This window comes from Stigmatopora argus, chromosome 11 (genome assembly GCF_051989625.1).
Source record: "Stigmatopora argus isolate UIUO_Sarg chromosome 11, RoL_Sarg_1.0, whole genome shotgun sequence".
NCBI lineage: Eukaryota > Metazoa > Chordata > Actinopteri > Syngnathiformes > Syngnathidae > Stigmatopora > Stigmatopora argus.
The window spans coordinates 11951295-11975752 of NC_135397.1; the positions used below are offsets into that span (position 1 = coordinate 11951295).

Here is a 24458-nt window from a genome sequence, read left to right on the forward strand (position 1 = left end):
TTTGTTCAAAAGACGGTGGAGTGAGCTAGAGGTTTCGATGTAAATAAATTAGTTCAAGGTTACACACTTTTATTTAAAAAGCAAATAACTAACAAAATTATATATATATATATATATATATATATATATATATATATATATATATATATATTTTTTAAATGACATACATTCTATGATACAATATCAATTGAGTTTAATTCAAGGGTATTTGATTGATTGATTTGATATAATCAACATAATGAGTTCCATTTCAACTCGTCAATGAAAAAAAATAATGAAGAGCACTTCATGTTTTTTTCAGATGGGGGCCCAGCGACCAAATGGTTAGCATGTCGGCCTCACAGTTCTGGGATTGAGGGTTCGATCCTAAGTCCTCACTGTGTGGAGTTTGGATGTGCTCCCCACGCTTGCGTGGGTTTTCTCCGGTTTCCTTGTGAGTGTGTGTGCGTAAGGTTGTCATTTGTCTCCTTATGCCCTGTGATTGGCTGGAAAGCAATTCCTGGTGCCCATAGTAAACTGGGCTAGGCTCCAGCACCCCCGCAACCCTTGTATCGATGAGCAGTTCGGAAAATGAATCAATGAATGAAATTTACTGTACAATTACGGTTTCCTGGCATCCTAGCTGACATTGTTTATATGACTGACTGTTTGTAATTGGACTGGCTAAAGACGCAGATATGAACTACACAGTGGAGGAAACTGCTAAGATGCAAAGTGTAATGACAGATGTCGATTGCCTGTCATGACAATGACTGGAGTAAATAGTTCATAAAAAAAATTAATAAACATGCACCGCATAACAATCAATAACAAGTTCAAGTTTCTTTTCTCCCTTGTCTCCTACTTGGCATAAGTTCAACTTGCTCACCTTTTTCAGGTCTAATCTTTTACTGTATGGGTACAACATTCACAGGTCTGTCTAAATCACATGTTAACTGCTTTGGTCACACACACACACACACACACACACACACACACACACACACACACACACGTTTACCCACCAGTAAATTTGTTGACTCCCGCCTGCTCAGCCACGTTTGAGAGGGCGATGACGCCTTGCGAAAGGTCACTCAATGCTTCGTCCATCTCTATAAGCGCATGTGGCCCCACGGTGCCACTGGCATAGTTTGCTATGTAGATGGCGTAACGCCCTGTGCCCTGGAAAATGACAATGTTCAAGCATCTACAACTCATGAGTGGACATCAAGAAATGGTAGCAAAACTGAGTCTGCAATATATTAACACTAACTGGTGTGCTATTGAATAACAATTGCTTGCTTATTATGGCCACATGCATTTTACTCTGACAAACAAGAAAGCAAAAAAAAAACAGACCAAGGACCAATTTTGCAGTCCAGACCATGTGTCTAGGAAGGTTTGGGGTTGAGAATTTATTGCGTCTCCGTACATGCTTCTTGCAAAGCATCCGACCAATGACAAAGACAAAGCAATTTTGTGGTAACATCCTGCTGAAAAACATCAATTTCTTCAACTCAGAGTAAAATCAATTTCCTGTTTGAGCTCGACCTTAACAATTTTCATTAATTTTCTTCAAGGAAACAGTTCAAACAAAATGTTCATTGTAAGGTGAATGTGCACAATAATCGAGACTATTAAAAGAACTTGAAAATTCAATGTCAAACTTTTAATATTTTATAAATACCAACTCGATTGCTAAATGAAAGAAAAGGAAACATTCCACCTCTCTAATGTCACTAAAATAGTATTGAACCAAAACCTTTAAGTTTTCTTAAATGAATGAGACATAGACTTAGTTGTAGTTTAGACTTTCTTCCATAGATGGGCTAAAAAAAAAAAACCAAAAATGTAAAAATGAGTCTCAACGAGAGGTTTAACAATTTATCGATCTGAATTGGTACATCCATTCATTCGGCACAATTAAATAAAAAATGATCAATAAACAAAACCGCCATCAATATTTCCTTTGTTAAATATGTTGTTTTGTTCAAAAGAATGGGTTTTGCAACAAAACTGTCCCCCCCAAAAATCAAAATTGCTTAGTTTTTTTTTATTGTTTCGAGTGAAATGTACCTGAATATCTACATATTGTAATAATGTATAAAATAGACTGAGGGCCTGAATCATTTTTTAACCAACTTGACTCGTGAGAGAATTTGTATCATGTTGTTATCCAAAGAATCGATAACGTATCATAGTTTGGTGATTTATACCAGCATCAACTGCAGTCCGTTTTGTCTAATCAGGGAGCTCTGTCTGCACTATGCTACACTTGTTTTCCAATTACATTGAGCAATGTCTTGTCTTGGTGAATAGAGCATAATAAAAGCTAATATAATATTTGATTATGCTAGAATGTGTGAAAGAACACATTTTGATTCTGTCCTTTTACACGCCTAAACCAGAAGAAGAAAAACACACATTTTTAATCAAACCCTTTTACAAGTTTGCTTGCTTTTACTCCCCTCCCCAGCCTCCCGTTGGAGATTAATTTCACACTCCATTATCAGTCAGAGCCCCTGCAGACACAAACGGAACCACACTAATAGACCACACGCTTGATTCCAATGAGTTTCCCCACCAGGCTAAAACATATTTCAGTCAATGAGAATGCATGCATATAAGAAAACACACTCACAGTTTTGCCATTTGTGTCAAACCCATACTGTATTTGCGCAGGACACGAATGATGTAGCAATTCTTTTTATTTCTAAATGTCATCAAGTGTCACATTGTCACCCGCTGAGGTGGGCGGCCTCAGCTACACTTTATCATGCACAAAGATGTACTCCCACTCACACACAGACACACACGCAGCCTTGCAGCGTGAAAAATGAGACTGAACTGCAATGAAAGACCTGAAGGCCACTGGCAGTTACTTAACAAACCTAAAAGTCAATGATTTTTCAATAAGTCTTTGCCCAAGGCTAGTTTCTGTCAGTACAATTGCCAGTGTGATGAGTGTGACATGCAGCTTTGTAAAGCATATGTTGGGTGCCAGGTTTTGTGCCCGCAGGGCTCCCGAATCAGACTCCCTTGAAATTATTAAATAGAGAGATGCAACCATCTTGCCATAATTTGTTTTAATAGCATGTTTTATGATTGTTTTATGACAAAGCTTCTAACTTGAATGGAATTCACTTCCCAAATCAGCGGTGTATCTCAACTACTTCAATGAACTAAAGCTTCATGAACGGAAACTAAAAAGGGCGTATTTAAAATGTTTGCGAACTGGGTTATTCGGGTTCATGAGAACGGATTTTGAAGGCAGTTCATTATCATTTAAGAGTACCAGGTTTGCCACCTTCTTCCAATACTTAGGTGGGGTCGACTGCACCGCCAGCTCATGAGGCTAAGCAGTACAAGATATGAATGAATGACGTGATTGATTAATTAATACTAGGGTTTGTGAGAACATAAGGTGAAAACCTTCCTGAACACACTGTCAAGAAGGCTAACTTTATATGCGGATAAACACCAGTATCTGGCAACAATGGTGGCACGCCAAATGTTTCATTAACTCTCAAACACATTTGAGCAGCGTAGGGACCAGCTTCTAATGACGAGATTGCATTACCACATAATTAAGAGAACAGAATGAATTCATCTTATTATTGTGATAAATTCAACTCATTCATACCTCAAAATAGAAGTGGATAAAAAAAATAGAGACAGCTGCGATTTTCTCAAATTGCTTCCAAACCTCTTAAGCTTGATAATTGGATGGCAACAATGTTGGCATTGGATTCTAGAGGTAACCTCTTGGAGCAAGACACTTACTCAAGGCACTATTAATTAGTTCACTTTCAGACTTTCTCAAAAACCAGCAGTGTGCCTTATAATTTGATGCGCCCTATACATATATGCAACAATATTAGTTAAAATTCCCTTTAGCACACCTACATCTAGTGGATTATAACACAAAATCCAATCACTAGTAAAAGTCCTGGTATTACTAATACTAATACTACTGTGCCTTATAATGCAGTGTGCCTTATTTATGAAACCAATTCATTCATTGAAGATGCGCCTTATAATGCAAAAAAATATGATATATTTGATTTTAAAATTTACTATTTGAACTTTGAACTGCTTCCCATGTAAAATCAAAATTGCCATTTATGTCCCCAATGTATCAATTTTAAGGTGATTATCTGCTTGAGTGGTCTGATGGATTGATCACCAGGAAATTTTCAGACATGCTAGTTGGTAAGCAATGTCTGAATAAATCTCTCAATGTACATTGGTACGTAACAGTTTCCTTATGGACAAACATCACATTTCTGCCATATTCATGCACTACTCAACATTGCCACATCTTTTGTTGCCCATTTGAATGTAATTTAACGGAAGCATGTTCCCCATCATCCTCCTGGAACCGCCACGGAAGAACACACCCATAAACCGTCTTTTTGGCTGGCTCTTAAAGTATTAGGCCATTACACGTAGATATCATTCCAATCGAGGTGGCAGACGCACAACCCATCAGAGCTCAGCGAGATGAGACTGCGGGTTGGAAGAAAAAAATAACTAGTGCAGGGCCAACTGTCCTGTCCTCACTATTAGCTTCTTTATCCGTAGATTGGAAGTCATCGTGCGATAAGAGACAAAGAAAGAGTCGGTCTGAGAAAAGTAAAAGAGGCGGAAAAGAAATGAAAAAGGGGTCGAAATGGAAAAATAAAGAAAATGATACTGGGCAAAGAGCAGTCATCACTCATCCCCTCATACGAGGTTCTATAAAACAAACGAGCCCCGGCCTATGTAATTACACAGCTTGGCGATGGACAGAGGAAAGAAAATGGCCAAGCATTCCCCCCAAATGAAGTGTCATAGCACAAACTGAGGAGGGCGGCGCAGGCACGGCATGAATTATTGCTGGTAAACAAACAGAAGCAACCATGCATGTATACAGGCGACACGTGTTTGTTCGTGTGTGTACGTGTGTATACTGTATATACAAGTATGTGTGCTTAGTGTTTATACCTTTCTGTCCACGCAGGCCACTGAGCGCCCGGCCATACGATTGGCCACATCTCTGTGTTCATTAATGTCGTCATTCAGCAGATCCTCAAATCGTCCGTTCCGGAACTTGAAGAGTTTGTCAGTATATGTTGCGCGACCTTGTTGCAGAAACAGGAATAGTATTCATGTATTATTTTCGGCACTTTTCCATAAATAAATGGATATTAAAACTAGTTGTTTACACTTGAAATAGAAAATCTAAATAAAATACATGCAAAAGTAAAGCAATCTTCATCGTGTAGCTGGAAAAACACACAACCATGTGCAGAACAAACAAGATTTAAATCCAGAACCTCAGAAATGGGTTAACCATAATCCTGTTACTATTGAACCAATGTTGTTTAAAAGTTAAGTTTCATACTTAATTTAAAATTTGGTTTGTTACAAAGTGGCTTGAACTCTAAACTGTTTTGCAGACTAACATACCACAAAACCTATCTCCAGTTAAGTCTTGTCAGAAAATTTGAAAATCTGAAATCAGTTTCATTAATTGCTCTTTTCAGTTTTCACATTTCTGTGTCCTGTTGCTCCTAATTCTTTGCCGATAGTGGTTTAAATGATATTTTGGAATCAAACTGTTATGTCTGGATGACCTGGAGTAGCTCAAAAGAAGCACTGACTAAACTATTTTCCCGGAATACAATTGGTTTCCCAATAGAGGGTTTAAACCTTACAAAATATTTTGGGGTAATCTTAGGAAAACAATAAAAACTGTCAAAAAGACAAACATGAATCTTTCCTAACACATGACTGCAAATATATCAGAAAATCTTTTTGTTTGTTTGTTTCGTTTTCTTATTTAGTTGTTTAAAGTTTAGTTACCAGAAAAGGCGTTATTGGTGTTGAGTACATAAATCTCCTCTCGGCCATCTCCGTCAATGTCACATGCTGTTACCCCGATGGCATTGCCTTGGCGGTCTCTCAGGGCGTAAAACGGAGAGTTGCGGTTGTCCACCGCAATGTTGACAAGTCTCTTTCGTAGCTTATCGTACTTCAGCACCAGGTTGGGACCATTGTAACTGCAAAATTGACACGTTGGAATATGTTACATCCAATGTTCCCTCTAAGCTGCGCGCGTGCGCAATTGCGCACTACTCTCGTCTTCTCTGCGCACAGCAAATCATATGGAGCGCACAAAATAAAATCCCTTTTTTTTAAGCTGTGAGGTCGACACGCGAACCACTCATCCACCGGGCCGCCCATTCATAGATATTAACATTACATTTTATTATTACTAAATCATTTATGTGTAGTAGACATGCACCTGCTTATGGCAGGTGTGATACTGGTGTGTGCCCATAGCGAGCAATGATGATGTTGCTCACACCGGTACTCAATGTGCTCAGGGAGGTTGTCTTTCTGCCCAGACAAACAAAAAAATTAGAGGGAACATTGGTTGTGAGTTTAGCTAGCATCTTGCAATCACCAATCTCCGCTAAAGTGTCTAAACAGCATCCCAGCACAGCTGCCTCAAAGTCTCCTTGTGTGCTAATTCTCCAAACTTTTCAAGTTCCTTGCCTTTAAAAAGGTATAACACCGTACAAAAGTATCATAAAACAGTTGAGTAGTACTCTCAACTTTTAGACTGAAGGTCATTATCTCAATACCGTGATATAAATGAAGGCCATGATGATCTTCTTCTAATGTGATGCATTCTCCCTCAGAATTGCTGCTGAATGAGACGTCTTTGCAGAAAAGACATTTATGAGGCGCAACCATTTGCATCCATCTATCTACAGCCTTTGAGGAATTCCTCGTCGCTTCATTGGTTAGAAGCAAGCTTGCCAAAGCATCTCCATCAGTGGCACTATGTCCAATCTCATCCATTATCATCACATGAGTGAACTCTAGGCCTTTTTAAGTCTTTTGCCTTTGTCTTCAACCTTTAGCTCAGAAAATGAAGTGCTTCTCCAACACTCACTTGGATAGTTATCGCTCACAAATTCAATCATCCGGTCAAATTTGTATGATGGACACAATTAAACGAAGTTGGTGCCACTGTGAGAGAAGCATTAAAAGTTGGAATCATTTCACAAGGTACCCCACTAATTTCCACCGACTCGCTTACCCTGCAACAAACACTTCCAGGTCTCCGTCCCCGTCAACGTCAGTGACAGCGACACCGTAGTTGAGTTGGGTGGGGTTGTTGTCGTAGTCGGGAGGAAGCAGGGTCTTGGTTACAGCTGAGAACATCGGCTCCGAACGCTGGCTACAGCAAAGTGTAGGCAGCAATACGACAAACCACAACATTGTGACCTACAGGGAGGAACAGCCTTGGGATAAAGTTGTCCTTTTAATAAGTTTTATACATCAATTCGACATGTACACCTATCAGGAATATGCAAGAGTATTTTGGAGGGGTGACTCATGGGTCAAAAAGACGTATAGCTAAAGTCGTGGATAGAAAATATCCATGACTGCAACAAATGAGCAATTTCTTGTTACACTGTAAAAAAAACTTGCTTTAAGTCAATTATTAAAGAGAATTCCTAACTCTTTGATCAAATAAAGGTAGTCAATCTGAATAACTGACCTGAATTAACTAGCGTGATTAAGTGTGTGGACCATCCTTACATTTCTGAACTAAAATGATAAGATGTGGAAAAGAGGTGCATGCTTAAGATATGGCATTCATTGAAGGTGCGTCTTAGAATGTGGAAAATACATTATTTATTTTAGTTTTCCTACAGGACTTAATAAAGATGTTACCAAAAGCTGCTATCAATTTTATTTATTCAGTGATCTTCTGTATCGTTTGTACTCACAAGGGTCGCGTGGGTGTAGGAGGGTACTAAATCTGAGCCACAAAATTCCTCCCATTCAGCCGTCTCTCTTAGCTCATTTTGACCGACGGAATATATTTCTGTGACCGATTCAAGCAAATGAGGATCGCACAATAACAGTAAATCGCGAGTTTGAAAATGGCAACAGCCCAGCTCGTGTTGCTAATTCTCCAAATCTATTATTGTGAGACAAGCGACGGCAGATTTTTGGCCAGGCTTTTTGCTGCGCTCAGACATAAAGATGAAGATATACCACTGCACTCAGCTGCATTCTGCAGACTTAGAAAGTGAACAACCCATCACGTGAAGACAGGCTGAGGAATTGCAGGACAGAAAATCCATACAGGGAGCAGTGTCTCAGCCCAAGGCCGAACCAGAACGCAGGGGAAACTGATATGACCTGACACAACAGACCTAAGGTGTTGTTTCCCAAGGGATGCTAGCCACCTCTAAATTGGGAAGTTATTATAAGATGATAGGACACAGTCAGGTCTAAGAGTCTTCCTATTAGTGGTCACCAGAAAAAAAGTCAGACAAGGAGGACTTCATCCAATTGGCTTTAAAGTTCAGACAGGTAAAAACAACTCGGGAGAGGAGACCAACATCCCTGAGGGGAGGAACAGAAGACAGAAGGTCACCTCCTTAAAGTTGAAATAAAACAGTCATCAACAGTTCTTCAAAACTTAATACACACACTAAGTTCATTTGGCCAGTCTGCAGATTTAAGCAGGGGGCCTTTTTGTCATCGCTCCATGGCTGCTTTACTGCCGCAGCTTCCGCCCTCGATAGTCGCGTGCAGCATCCCCGTGATCGATGCCTCTTTAACGTCTCACCCAACAATTCCATTTAAGTTAAAAACTACATCGCGCTCAGAGTAATTCTCTAAAAAATCCATTGGCCGTGAGAGGAAGCACCTTCAGTGACAACCGCAGAAATATCACAAGGGACGGCATTGCCTAACAGTTGTTATCCTTCTCCAGTAATTGTGTAGTCTTTAGCTTTTAGCAGGCTTGTCCGGATAATTACTAAATCCAGTTAGTGTCCTCTGCTAAAAAGTGCCGTTTGCCATTTTATATATTGGCTCATCATCCAATGTACTTACTGTACAAAATAGTCAATGATTATATTTTTCAGGGAAAGGCAATTATGTGTCACCAAAAAACATTCACACTCTATTGATCTTTCTTTCTGTCAGCAAACAAGCTTTTTGTTTGAGGTTTGACTCAAGCACATAAACACAGGCAGTGTGGAGAATAACTGTACGATACTGCATAATTTGGAATTGATCTGGTCCAAGCGACTACCGAGCCTCTATTGATGATACACATAAGTTGCAGATAGCTAGTTAGATGCCTCATCAAATCATTAAATCTACATTTCATGTCCATAAGTGTTTCTGTGGCGATTCAGTTTAAGATTTAATAATGCCAGCAGGAGAAAAAACAGCATTACTAACCTTTTATCAGTATAGTTTCTGTGGAAAATTGTGTAGATAAGACTGGTTTTCTTTCATTAGACAGAAAGGTGATGAGTAACGAGGGGGTCGGTTCCACGGCATAAAGGGGCATCAAGATAAGAAGAGGCATGACTCAAATAAGGATGAGAAACAGGCTAAATACATGCTCATGAACAACACTACTATAAGGGTACACTTTAGGTATTGAGAGTCCATTCAGTCAGCCCAGTTGAGCACTACACTTTTTCATTTTCCTTTTCAAAATAGTAATGGAGGAACCTGAATGCAAAAGTAAAAACAATAGAGAACAACATTGGTGGAGCATGATGTACTCCGGCATATACTATAGTTCAGGGGTCAGCAACTTTGGTCATCGAGGGCACCTTTCCAGTCTGTTTTCCATATCCTCCTTCTCCAACAAACCCGAATCAAATAACCAGGATTGTTATGAGGCTTCTGGAGAGATTCCTGAGGAATTGATCATTTGATTCAGTCGAGTTTGAGGAGGGAGACATGGATATACTATACTTTGTTACACATTAGTGTACACGGATGTAGTTAGCCACCATAATATTTCATAACATAACAATGATAAATGTATGTCAAGTCTATGAAACTGTCTATTGGCTCCAACATCAGACACACTTCAAAAATTGTAGAAAGCTTTGTCATAAGGAAGAATTGGACTCATTTTCCAAAATTTGCTGCAGTTTAATGCATGCCGTTGATGTGTTTTGGCGCGTGACCGGACGATTCGCCGAAAGATGTTTCGCCGAAGGACGTTTGGCCGACGGACAGTTCGCCGAACGGACGTTTCGCCGAAACGGGATTCGCACGCTCGCCCCACCCCCAGATCGTGTGTGTACACAACAAACTTGATAAAGAGGCATCAAAGGTTATCAGATATAAAAGAAAAGAAACGGCTTCAGTCCGTCTTGAAAAGTTGAATTTTTCTTCCATTTTAACTTCCTGTGCATGTACAAAGCTGTCATTACAAGTAAAGCTGAATATTACTGTGGAACAATGAAAACTATTGAGGTTCAGTTTTAAAGTTATATGCAGGTTGTATTTTGCAGCCAGAACGTCCTTAAAAAGTGTCCTCCATAATTTACTCAATGTCCCTCAGAAGAGAAAGTACTGTAAGTCCGGACAGATGAGACTGGGAAACCACAGGGGACTGCATTGATAAAATAGTAGGGCTCTACCTTTCCCAGTCAAGGACGCTAAGCATATATCCATAACAATAAATCCCAATTTTCAAAGTAAAGAAGTTACAATAGGCCTTTTTACTAAGTGCACGAAGTCCTGGACAGTTATGTACACTCCATTACTTTTCAAGATATAATGCGTGCTTAACTGTTATCTTCCTCCCCTTGTGTGTGCGAACAAAAAACTTTTTTTTTTAAGTATAACAATGAAATGCATGAAATAGCCCCGGGAAAATTGTCGTCTCAGGCCCGAGAAATGTTTTCACTTTGGGTTATTTATACTGGCATTAAGAGGCCATTACAGCAGCGTGCAGCATCAGCATGTGCCTTGTGGAGCGTTCATGCTCAGCTCTCATCCTGATAACACTGCGACAAAGAGCCAGTGAAGATGTTCACTTTCAAAACACGCTCACAAGGATCTCTTTACTGTGAAGGACACCCCTGCTGCACATTGACACACACACACAAACACCTCGGATGAGTCCCAGCTAATTACACTTAATTTTAACTCACAGTAATCAACAGTCATTCATTCACTTTCCGAACCCCTAATCCTCACAAGGGTCGTGGGGGGTGCTGGAGTCTATCCCAGCTAACTGTGGGCACCAGGCGGGGGACATTAAATCGTCAACAGTCACGTTAAAGTTAAATTGTATTTTATCCGTGAGGGAGCAAAGTGTCTCTATGGCACTCTGAAATCACCAGACACTCAATACTGCCAAAAGAATCCCCTTTTTTTTATCTCAAACATAAAATATAATATAATCTATGAGCAAAACCTCACAATAATTGTAATTAATATATTTAATTTGAGGGACTTTAAAATAGTGTAAAAGTTAATTTTAATTTTTGATCATTTTATTATTATTGGTCTACTTGCCGAAATCACTCAAACAAGCCTTAAAAATGCACTTTATATGTAAAACCACGTGTATGTAAATAACATTTAACAGCATGCTGTGAGGTAAAAATGAAGTATTCTAATGATTTACTCATTAATAATTGGGTATCAAAGAACAAGGAACTTTCGAATATCCATGAACCATGCGCGTTTGTAAATTAATAAGATTAAGAATTATAAAAAAAAATAAAAATAAAAACAGTGATTTAAAGTATAAACAACACTTTTTAATCGCATCGTTTAATGCACAACGGTAGCATAAAAATATATTTACAACCAACATATATCAATACTAAGAGGAATCTTTATTTTACAGCGTCAATACATTTTCCTTAAAAATTAATGTATGTAAAACAGCGGATCGCAGAGTAAATAAGCGGCGATATTTACACTATACGCATGCATTCAATTACATAAACCTGTTGAATCATGAACTAGTTTAATGTAGTTTATTTATTTCAGCGCGTCTCCTGCGTTAAGTGAAAGGCAGCAGCAATTGAGGTACTCACAGATGAAGGGAGGGGGCTTTAAACTCCAACAAAAACCTCCAGCGGAAGGCAGCATATGAGTCTGTATCCTCGGTTTATTGTGCTCTGGGTTCCACTGTTATAACACGGGAGTCTTATCTTTTTTCTTGACACTTATTCCCTTTACTCAAATTCTAAAGGTTTTGCTTTATGAAATTTCACGGGGAATGATTGGGGCCAATCGGCGAGAAACTCGGTGAATATTAAAGTAGACAGCCAATGAGGAGCTGGATATGCTGTAGTGGGCGTGTTCTCAGGTGTTCACTCAGTGATGTTCAGTGTGGAGATCAGCTGGACGGAGGAAGACGAGCTTCAGTTGCGACTGTTTCATGTTTTTGAACCACAACACAGGATCTTTGACTTCTGCTCTTTACTTACGCTCGATGGGTTTGAATACGTGCCGCCGCAATGAGTATGTGTGTCACTCATGCGAGCGTACAATTATGTTAATTTACATATGCCACATTGGCAATTTTGACAGTTATTCAGGTAACAATACTTGTTGAAAGTCCTACAGTGGGGAAAAATGGACAATTTAGATCTTTTTCTGACTATATAAAAAAGATATGAGCATAATGCAAGGTAACAACAGCCTTTGAAACCTTAAAATATGTAAATAGACATATATACCATAATTTACCATAATTTCAGATTTTCAAACTGCCTTTCACACGTGTGTTAAGAAGCTGAGGATGAATACAAGTAAAGGTGATTATAGTATAGTAAAACAATCACAATAGCAACCAAATAACAGTATGTCCGTGCGTGTGTTTGTATGGCGTCAAATAAAATCAAGAAAAAGAGATATTATTAAATGATGACAGTATTTGCAGATTTCAGTAGCCAGAGGTATTATTCTTATGTCATGCTTCACCAAGTATAATCTGCTGTATGCCTGGGATTGTGTGTGCGTGTGTGTGTGTGTGTGTGTGAATGTGTCATGCCGAGCCCCTTGGAAATGAGATGTTCACATCCCAAGGACGTTTCCCACCATAATTTAAAAGTGGCTGGTGCTGGAAGGCTTCAAACTGAAAGTGCTGAGGTCATAAAGCGGTGCTCCTCCATCTCCACTGTTATTGTGTGAGATCTATTGGTCTAAATTCAAAGGCATGAGTTATTCAACGCAAACACCAAAATGTCAGTTTTATGTCACAATGTAGTACTGTGATCCTTCACCACTTCGCGGCTTCAGTACATCGCGTTTTTTATATTAAGAATAAATAAAGAAACTTCATAAAAATGTTAAAATTCACGCTGAAACATAATATAAAAGGCCGAAAAGGATGACGTCTTGCCATTTCCTGGTTTCTTCCAACTACATTTCGGATCGCATTCATTTCCTGTGGAGAAAAAGAGATACTGAGCCTACTTCAGTTTTGTTTGGATTTCGAATCGTCCTTGAAAATTTAGATGGAATAATAAAAAACTTCAAACACAGTTTACCATCAGTTACACTGGAACCAACAAAGATGTTCGTTGATTTGTAACAATTTGGGTTACTGGTGATATCAATTCATCATATATTTTTAATATTGTTTTCTCCTAGTCGTGGTAATGGGTGCTGGAGCCTATTCCGACTGACTGCAGGTAAAAGGCGCATACATACCTCGCACATCGCCAGTTAGTCAAAGGGCACATACGAAGACAGACAACCATTAGCAGTCACATTCGTACCATCACTGGGAAGAATTCCTGAGCTGCTGGTTGGTGCTCACGGCAGGTGAGTGTAGCACTACACCAACAGTGATGACAATGTTTGCAGTGTCATTTAAAGCAAAAGACAATGCTGTCAAAGTCACCGTTGTGGGTGACTAATGTTAATTTTCCTCAAAAAGCTGTTGTTCTTCTATTTTTTATACTCCAAATTAGGTGAATAGGGTTATAGTGAATTGATATCTTCTACCCTTAATTCCTTAATACTTTTCATGTGGTACTTTAGTGTGGATAAATACAAATGAAACACAATATATTCTTTGGGTCTTGAAATATATCAATTAAAATCTAAACCAGTCAGTGCTTTAGTTAGTTTGAGTGGTTGTTGGTCCTCACATATAACTTGTGACTGAGTATCAACCAATCAAGCTTGTAGTATGACTTTATTCAATCTTTTGAGACCGACTGCATCTTTCCTGTGACCCTACGTACACTGGATGAGCAGAGGAAAATGGATGGATTACACCTTTGTCTGTTTATTACATTTTAAAAGATATCCCTCACCAGTGGACAGAAGTCAGTGACAGCAATAAGTGGCTATAAGGCAGTGAGTATGTTTGCAGGGGGGAAGAGACATTGACACTAATTGAAGACTAGGTGTTGTGGTTTGTGACCGTCCTCTGACACCTTCTACCTCTACCTCCCATTCGGTAGTTGCTGGGGTCATGGCCCTTTTTCTCCTCTTAGGTTTTAAAATAGAGCTTCTTGGGCTGAAAATGAGGGATGAATGAAGCGCAAGGTAAGAAAGGTAATGGGAAAGGGTGATCCTCCCACACCCCTCTCCTACTTTAAGGGCCATTGAAAAATGTATAGCACCAGCAGCATGATGAATCCCCTCTGCGGTGCAATGGAAGAACTCTAGTCATATCGTTAAGCTTCAAGTAATGGTCCCCATGCCACACATTCCCCTGCCAGGATCACCTAGCATTCACTCTCCTGGCTAACAGGCATGCTGGTTAGCCTCAGTGCAGCTCGACTGTGACAGTACTACAGCAGTAGGTCTAACGCCTCGTTAGAGGGGACCTCCGGTACCCGAAGCTAGAGGTTTTTTTATAAGCAGGATGCATTGAGCACCTCCTGTACAGCCACCAGGCACCACATTACAGTAGGTAATTTAGTAAATTTTATATTTGAAGCAACAATGCCCCGCTCAGAATGCTAATGCTCAAATTTGACAAACCCGGTAATAGAAATGACATGGGAATTTCACATTTTTATACTGTATATATGTTGCCTTATAATGAAATCTATTGACAGGGGATCCTAATTATGATGGCCTGACTTATGAACTTTTGTCTGTTGTAACCTTTTCAATGTGTGGAAGCCAGCCACAGGAGTGATGATAGAAATGTTGTTGTAGCAAATGTTCATTAGATTATGGTATATGTTCATGACTGTTACTGACTGCGTGTTGGCTCAATTTGCTGACAGTATGAATGCAATTTGTAATTGTCTTCAGTCTCTGTGCCCGGTGACTGCCTGGCAGCCAGTTCAGGTTTTACTGCGCCTTTCGTGAAATATCAAATAAGATTGGCTTCAACAACCCTATATTGAGTAATTAAGGTTTAACCTTTATTAAGGTTCTCACTCAGCTCCCCCGACTTTCAAGTGCTTGATGTATGCAACAAAGCACTGCTACTGCGCACTCTCGTCGACCTTACATGAAGTAATCTTAACGTCGAATGACTTGAATTTAAACAGATGCTTCAACAGATGTAAGCTGCATCCTGCATAATTTCCATCTTCACTTGAGTGTTTCCCAATATAACTTCTGAACATTTCATGCGAAAATTACACAGCCTAATACAAATGAAAATCCATTTACCCCTTTTTGTTGTTATGTGTTACATATATATATATATATATATATATATATATATATATATATATATATATATATATATATATATATATATATATATATATATATATGTATATATATTATATATATATGTATATGTATATATATATTATATATATATGTATATGTATATATATATTATATATATATATATATATATGTATATATATATATATATATATATATATATATATATATATATATATATATATATATATATATATCTACGCACACACATCTGATTTTCCGAATGAATGAGCTCCAGTTCACATCTTTGAACCTGTGCAGTGAGGGCTGCCTGTACTTGAGCCTCCAGGGGTGCGAGCGCATGTGTTGCAGCGTGCATTTGTGTGACTACTACACTTGAATCCACAGCACACACCCGTGCTTAAATATAGATTCAGCCAACAGGGTCCACAATAGATCAGACTTCCCCTGACAGTTCTCCTAAATGTCCTTGGCATTCCCACTCTCCCAACCTCCAGCCCCCCTTCCCCCATCCCTTGCACACCTTTTCCACTCTGCCCTATGCAACACTGCAATATTTCTCATGTAGAAAGCTCCCATCACCACTGAGCCCTATAATGCATGACACAATCTAGGTATATCCCATAAGGTGTCACTTACCCAAAGACCCCGATCCTGCAAACTCCACACTGATACCCTACATAGGGGTTAAAGAACCATGAAAAAAATCAATTGTTAGTATTCTGGTGTGGGGGAGGAACTTTTTTGTGTCTGCTCTAAAAGTTAATTATTTGCATCATACTGTTGCTTAAGTGTCAATTTTCTCCAACCCAAAGCAACAATTCATGTGCCTGAGTTTGACATCTTCCCACGACTTTGAAGAATTGCACCAATAAAACATTGTTTTCGCAGTCTCTGGCACATATAACACACTCCTCACATTACTATCAATCAAAATTTTTAATTTAATGTATGAATATGTGATTTATATCACCCGTGCTGACGTAAATCTATTTTTGCATGGAGAGGGGGAGCACAGAGCGCTGATGTTTCCTTATTGATTGGTTGGCTTAATGGTGTTTGTTCTTTATAGCTGATCTCAGGAAATAAAGCAAATAGATAGCTGCGAAGGAGTGCAGCCGTTGTGACACGGTGATGGGGGGTGACATTAGGAAAAGAATGCTTTGAGGGAAAGAGCAGGAAATATAGAAATGTCTTTGATTGATGAAGAAACGCAATACAATCACAAGAATCAATTTCCTTCCATATTTGACGATCTGACTGTAAACTCAGGACCTGGTGTCACATTATGTTTGCATCGTTGGCTCACAAAAGAAATACAAGTCGCCTCCAGGTATTACTGTTGTGTTCTACACGTTAACCTTTATTGACAACTTGCCACAAGTGATGGAGCACCTCCTCGCCTTCTCTGCTAATGTCGAGTGACGGTCCTTCATTTGCTTTAAGACTGTTTGGAAGATTCACTGAAGATTTGTCAAAATGATTTGGAAAACCCAACCTCTGAAGAATAATTGGGGGGAAATATGTCAGGTTTGAGCAAAAGAAATCATTTCAAGTGAAATGCCTTAGAAATTTAAGTATGTTAAAATATTACTTTAAAAATTGAAGTATTTTGAGGGACAAAAAATGTTCTTATACAGTACTTCTATTTAGTTTTGAAGTAACAAATATTTCTTATTGATTCATGTTGACTTTCCCTGAGAACTTCACATCAGTTCAGTTTGTTGTTGTTTTGTTTTTTTCTAATTGTGAGTTTTCTCTTAGAGGAGGAGAGGAGGCAATTAATCCAGTACATTAGGAGTAGGCTCACTTTATAGTGACAGTGGCCGCCTCCTGACTGATGTGAAGCAAACTTTGGCTTTTGGGAGATAAAGAAGCCTGTCAAGCCACCTTTGTCCCTTCATCCTCCCTCTGTGAATCTTTCCTACTAATAGCAGAATCGATTAAAAAATGAGAGACGAGGGAAGCAAGGGAGGAAATAAAGCGTGTGTCGATCTCCGATAAAAGGAAGCTGGAGGCACACTCGTATAAAAACAAAACAAAAAACAAACAAAAAAAATGAAAACATTGTGTCTGTATTTTTGTTGTTGTTAACATTAGCTTGCTCACGAGAAACATCATCAAATGGATCCCACATGCCCAATGAAATACAAACATGTAATTTGTTATGTTCCAATTGTGTTAGTTTTCAGATAATAAACTGAAATGTACAGTGTTACATTTTAACATGTTTTCCTGTATTTTAAAATTATTTCTGATAACATCCCTGTTTACAATAAAAATGTAAACATTCATACGCAGTCGCATCCATCCAAAAACAATTATTTGAATAGATGCACCAAAACAAAAGTCCATTTTTATTTATTAAATGCCAGCAAGCCTTTCATTGAGTGTCATTACATATCTACATACACACTGTTGAAGGGAGCAATGAATAATGTTTCATATTGAGCTCAGACTACATTATTTACATACCCAAGTCAGAATCAAAGGGTGGTACATTACATGTACACTCTTACCTGTGGAGTTCTAATATCTTGGATAATTATTTCGATTTTTCTTCGTTTATTATATAAGACGGGGGGGGGGGTTAACTGTGAACAGAAACTTGTTTAAAATGTCATCTCACAGTCGGCTAGTCAACCCCTAAGTACTGCAGGCTTCATTCTGCCTCGAGTTCTCCTGTTGTTCTGTCGTCAGGTAAATAGGCGCTCTCCCGGCAAGCTAATTTCTTTTCAGGCGTGCACGAGTCCAACACTGCGGAAATTCATTTTTTGCTTTAATTTCAGGCCCATTGATCGAGAAGCATGGTGTGGGTGCATGACATCCATAACCACAAGAATGCTATGACAGAGCGAATAAATAATGTGGAAGGATGTAAGAATAGAATTAAAAGAAAATAATAAGTGGGGTTGGGGGTGGAGAGTTAGAAAGGACCAGACTTAATCTCTGACTACTCTCTTTGTTAATTACTGAACTATCTACCCATTCATTTTTCATCCCAGACTTCTCTAAAATCTGTTTGCAGACACATCCATTTAAGAACTCTCTAATTTAATTGCTGAGGCTTTTAAATATATCTAATTACGATTAGGGTGGACTCGATTCAATTCGCTTATCTTAGAGTATCTGCCAATAACAAGTCCCGATCCAATTACTGAGCAGATATTTAAATATAACATAATGATATATATATTTCATTCATCTTTTATCACTTATCCTCACGAGTATCGCATGGTTGATGGAGACAGTCCCAGCTTACTATATGCAGGCGGTTGAAAACACCCTCAATTACCATATTATACTTTGTTGTGTGTTTGATTTTGCAATCAACCTGAACTTTTTTTTTCCACTCTAAACTAAAAACACAGAATAAAAATTTATATAATGAAATTGTCAAATTAAAGTCTGTTTGCATTAAGTTTTGTTTGTAGAAGTTGAGTACCGTTAATGTCAATGTTCCATGCGTGTTGGCCAAACATGAGGTTGTACTTTGTTTTATCTCAATACTGTGCTTCGGAAACACGGAAAAAGAACTGAAACCTCAGTTAAAAAAAAATACCATAGTTATGATGAAGTTCAGTTCAACATAACTTTGAGATATGAGACGTTCCCTGGTTATATAATCACTGTAAAATTATACAGAGACTACAAGCGTGTCTTCATCATGTGAGCATGCAGAAACTTGAATATTTTTGACACTGCACACGTTTTAATACTTGGAATAATTCAGTCCTTCAATTTTGTTGTTGTTATACTGGCTATTGACTTTTGTGTTAACTTAAAATATACTGTTATGATTTTTTTCCAGTTGTTAAAAACTGACATAAGTGACATAATGACAACTGTAATATAAATCCCTTCATTTCATAATTGTCTAGAATATTATTTTAATTCTTACACAATTTAATTTAGCATGTTTAGATCTGTTGAAATGTTTTAGCAGAGTGTTTTGCATTTGTCACTGTTTTTTGGTAACATAAATGCTTACTTGCAGTTGACCCAGACTACTGATTGAATGTTGTGCCAATTTATGATAGCATTGTAGATATCGGCTATACCTCTGCCGTCTTATTCGTCCAAGTAAGTGGGAGAGGATAACCAAAATGCATCTTGGCCTTACTTAGAAAACAAGGGGAGCATCCTCTAAAGCTCTGAGCACACAATACGGTAGTGATCACTTTTAGTTGTAATTTGTATGTGAGTCAACAGCCATTCTACTGTGTCATTACCTCGATGCACTGACCCCATTCTGGACTTGTAGAGCCCTGCAGCCTCTTCTTATCTGCATGCCCTTGGAGTACAAGCCCATTGAAATGCTATCTTCTTGCCAAGATCCTTCCAATTATGCAATCCACTGGAGTGAGGTGGGGCATATGCCCCCCTTAAGATAGAAAGTACTCTGTTGGTTAATATACAGTCTTTTTTCCCCCCATACCGCCCTTAACAGGAATGGTGGGTAGATCCAGAATGGACTTCCCTGTTTTTCCACAATATTTTGACAGATCAATTTAGTACAAGTACAAAGCTCATCACTGGAGCCACGAGTTAAAGTCAGCACCTCAATACATCACATGAGGGGAATTCTGCTGTGACATGACTTCCTATGTAATAAATCCTCTTGTGGATGTGTGCTGCCTCACCTTGGGAAGATGAGCACTCAGTGGGCACTCTGATTGACAGCAAAGGGAAGTGCCAAGATTAAGGGTGTAGGTATCTGTCTCAAACATTCTGTTCATGAACATGCTTAATATACACACTAATAAATGTTTTAATGCCTATCCATACGCTAAGCCGCATTTCTAAATGTGGAACCAAATATACTTTAAATTAAAGACAATTTTTCAAGAATTTTTCAATACACATTACTATTGTTGCGTTGTCTGTATTTTCATGATTACTGCACTGTGGAATCACCCTGAACGTTTAGAAAACTATGCATGAGCACATAGACTTATGTACAAAAAATGGTGAAATAATTGAAAACGTGCTTCACCGATGCCGCCATCCTTTCCTCAGATTACATTTGTGCGCGTGTTTGGTATTCTCTTAATGAGCTGCAAGAGGTAAGTCACCTGAAATGATCAGCACTTCACAGGTGTGCCTTATGAGAATTTATTTATTTTGCTTTATCCATGGTACCATCACTTAAATTGCAGTGATTGAGGTCCACACACTACCATTAAAGCCAATCTATTTAGCCAAAACTCCTCAGTGCCAGAAGATGGCAGCACATCTCAATGCAACACATTAACACACATTTCTGTCATAAAATGCCGTCTGAAAAGCACACAGTCGGCCAGGGTCATTACTATGGTGAAGGCTTTCTTAAAAAATAAGAAAAAAAATCCCTCCATGTGTGCCCTCAGCCCTTTGATTGATTCATGCCCCTCTAATTTTTTCTAAAAGGAAACTATTTGGGCTCAAAGAACACCCCTGCAAACACACTGTGATTTATGAAACCTGATACAATTTTCTGCCAAAATTCAGTCACTCTCTTCCTTCTTGTGGTGCTCATCTGCATCCCTCCTTATTCTTCTCCCCTCCATCCCACTCCATTTCTTTTCACTTTCTTCAGCACCACCACCACCACCACCACCCCTTTCTGCACCACTTTACTGCTCCTCTACCCTGTAATCAGGCTGGTTCGTGGCTCTCATTTGGACTGGTATATATAGCAGTAATTGTCAGGGTGTAGGAAGGAGTCTGGGTAGCACGTGTAGGCTCTCACAAGCGTTTGCACCGAAATCTGTTGAAGGCGGCCAGGTAGAAAGGAATTGTAACCCCAGATTTGAGTCAAATATTGGGGGGAATTATTATTAAATATGAAAAAGAAATATTAGGGATATTCTAAAAATAGACACCTGCTCTTGAGTGGTAACTTTTGAATAGCTAGCTGTTCACTGTAGTGATCACGCGGCCAAGCGACAGAGTGGTTAGTGTGTCGTCCTCAGTTCTGGGGTCATGGGTTCGATCCCAGGTTAGTTGTCAATATGTGGAGTTAGCATGTTTCACCCCCGGTCTGGGTTGTGCAGTACTTTGAACACTCTAAATTGCTCCTTTGTATGAATGTGAGCGTGAATGTAGTCTGTATTGTTTGACTCTAAGTGTTGACAGTGACAGATGGTGACAGATTCAATTCAATTTAATTCAATTTATTGGCAAGAAAAAGCGCAAGGCTAAGGGCCATGTAACAAAGATACAAGAAATGTGTAAGCAAAAACGCGGTGTTGTCACTGGTTCACGGCCAAAACGTCACCCAGAGCCCTCTTGAACTGGCAAGCTCCTCAATGATCACAATGACAACAAATTAATGTTTTTATTTGAATCTTTTCCAGAAAAAATGTTTACATAGCATGTACATTAAAGATGTTTTTATGTTCGACCTAATGCAATGTTGTGTTTAACATTTGTAACAGAATGTTTAATTTTCTTTCAGTCAGCTATAATCATAATATCTACAAACAGACCTGTTCTGCCATACAAAAGACACAGTCCCAGCATTCAAGAATTAGATGTGAATATTTTCTAATGTCCTGTCTAACCTCTGATGTATCCTGTCCTTTCTTTGCAGATTTTAAAAAGTGCAATCACAGACGATATATTTTAAGTCAAGCATTTCAGCAAAATGCAACAGAATGAGAAAAAAAATGTGAACGAGGATGGGATTTTTTTTCGAGAATTTTCCCCCACTTCCCACTAACAGGTTCACCTGAGAAAATTGGAAACGGTTTCATCACCAAGTTGGTGCTATGTGATATTATAGGCCATCACTGTCACCCAGCCTTAGTCTGAACAACTCTAATTTTGGTTTAATGCTAAGACGCATTTGTGGTCTTCACTCAACATTACGTGGCACACATAATAAACATGCTTCCTAACAGCCTTTGAGGATGAGCTTTATTGCATATTAAAAGTTACAAGTGACTGAGTTTCATTCTTCTTTAGCTGGCTGGCTTGCAAGCATGCCCACGTAGCGTGTAAATAGAAAACAAGCAAAATGCTTGAATGCGATTAGAGTGAACATGGGGCCTCAAAAAATGAAAGTTGCCAGTTGGCTGTCAAGTGGGAGCAGCAATCTGTTTAATCACAAAAATCTAACCCCTCCTCCTCCTCCACCGCTCCATTCCCAAATAGATGTATGTGTGTGCTAAGCATGGAACATTGCCTCTGAATGAGATGATGGCAAAAATGTGCTATGCAGTTTAGTTCTTTGCATGACATCCAAGGGGTTCCATGTAGCTTGTATGGACAGGTCTGTCATTCACAGCTCGCGCACAGTCCTTCCATTGTGGAGCTGTCTGTGGTCCCCATCGGGCAGGTCAGGGTGGGGTGGCCAAGTAGGAATAAAAACATTCACTGCCAACCAGGAAGTGAGATTAAAAGTGTTCTGGGTGTTTTGCATCTTATTCTTCTGCATTGGATAACTTTTCAACAAGTGCTATATTTCAGATGAGTTAATACTGATAGTAGTATGCTAGGTTATATTACTGTAATGATAGACATGCCATGGAGATACCTGCCCTTTTTAAAAATACGGTACATGCTGGGAGCAGGGTATTAACCAATTTTGGTAGCTGCAGAGTATAAGTTGGGCCATATAGTTGCTTCTGGTGTGAATGTGACTGCTTTGTCGGTCTATAACTAAACAACAACTCTCATCTCCAAGTTCCCAACAGTTGTGTTTGGAGGTAAATTTAGCTTGTTCCAAGGTGAGTGAATGCAGTGAACCAGGTTCTCCGCATTGGTCTTGTTTACCAAGCAACTGTTTGATGCCCTTCGGGAAGCGACCACTTCACAGACCTTGTTTTATTTTGGGGTGGACTTGTCAACTGAGAGGAAGTCAAACATGCTGTTATTACATTTCCTTCCCAGACGCCCACTTTCTACTTGTTATGATATGATGGGTTTGGTCATCACTTCCAGGACACTCTCTGTGTTTGTGTTGCTCAAATAGTTTGTCAGGTAGTTCGGTAGGCGCTGTTGGCAAAAGATGAAGTCAAAAGTAAGTTTGTAATTTGGTCCCAGTCATTTTCTGTGGGTCCAAAACAGCACATTATGGTCAATCAGTCTGCAGGTGGAATGCAAACATTAACCAACACAGCATCATTTATTTTGTTCAATCAGGAGAAATATACACAGACAAATTGTCTGCATAAATCAATAGGAAACATACGACAACTTAATGTGAGAAAGTCATATTGATTTATTCCTGATGAATAATGATGTGAATTGATTCAACAAATGTTTATCCAAATTGATTCTCGGATTATTTGACGTTAGCTAAGTGTTGGAGTCATATTTGACTAAATCAAAACACTAAAGGAGACTAGTTGCCACAATTCGACTTTTATCAGTTATGAGGTAGAGGAATGGGAAGCTATTCAGCCATAACGACAAAGCATGTTTGTTGGTATTGATATTGTTGATATTTGATAAAATTTATAATCCAGGGGCAGCCTGTGAGGAGTGGTTAAACACAGCGATCTCACAGTTCTGAGATCGAGGATTCAATCCCAGGTTTGGACCTTCATGTGAGAAGTTGTTCTCCTCGGGCTTACATGGTAGGCTGGTTGTGCCTCTAGGTTTGAGTGTGGACGTGAATGCTTGTCTGTCTCCTTGTGCGCTGCGATTGACTGGCCACCAATTTAGGGTGTTCCCTACCTGGTGCCTGAGGATAAACGGTAGAGAAAATAAATGAATGACTGAATTTCAAAGACACGTAGGCATGGATTCCAAAAGGTGTTGCTTGACTTATTAAGATAACCACCCCACTCACAACCCCCACTTGTCAAAGAAGGTTACTGCTGTAAAATGAGAGCTTTTCTCTCAAATGACATTTTTCTGTTCATAGTAAAAAAAACATTAATTAATATGAAAACAGTAACTAATTTTATGACTCACAAAGTACCCTTGTTTTACTGTAAAATTAGTGATATTCTCACAACTAGTATCAATTATTTTTTTTATTCTTAACATTACTGGGTTGGATACCAAAAACACTGCAAATAGTTGGG

The 24458-nt window shown here is 38.9% G+C and overlaps 1 protein-coding gene across 2 annotated transcripts in view; it reads right to left on the reverse strand.

Annotated features, from left to right (window-relative positions):
• The window catches only part of crtac1b (cartilage acidic protein 1b), a 29609-nt gene extending 17589 nt beyond the window's left edge, over positions 1-12020 (reverse strand). For both annotated transcript variants that reach the window (XM_077613283.1, XM_077613282.1), the window contains exons 1-5: positions 11862-12020; positions 7073-7260; positions 5827-6023; positions 4966-5102; positions 1005-1161 (exon numbers count right to left, since the gene is read on the reverse strand). In XM_077613283.1, the coding sequence (XP_077469409.1) occupies positions 1005-1161; positions 4966-5102; positions 5827-6023; positions 7073-7254 (673 nt within the window). In that variant the 5' untranslated portion in view covers positions 7255-7260; positions 11862-12020. The remainder of the gene's footprint in view (positions 1-1004; positions 1162-4965; positions 5103-5826; positions 6024-7072; positions 7261-11861) is intronic.
• Between the last annotated feature and the right edge of the window lie 12438 nt (positions 12021-24458).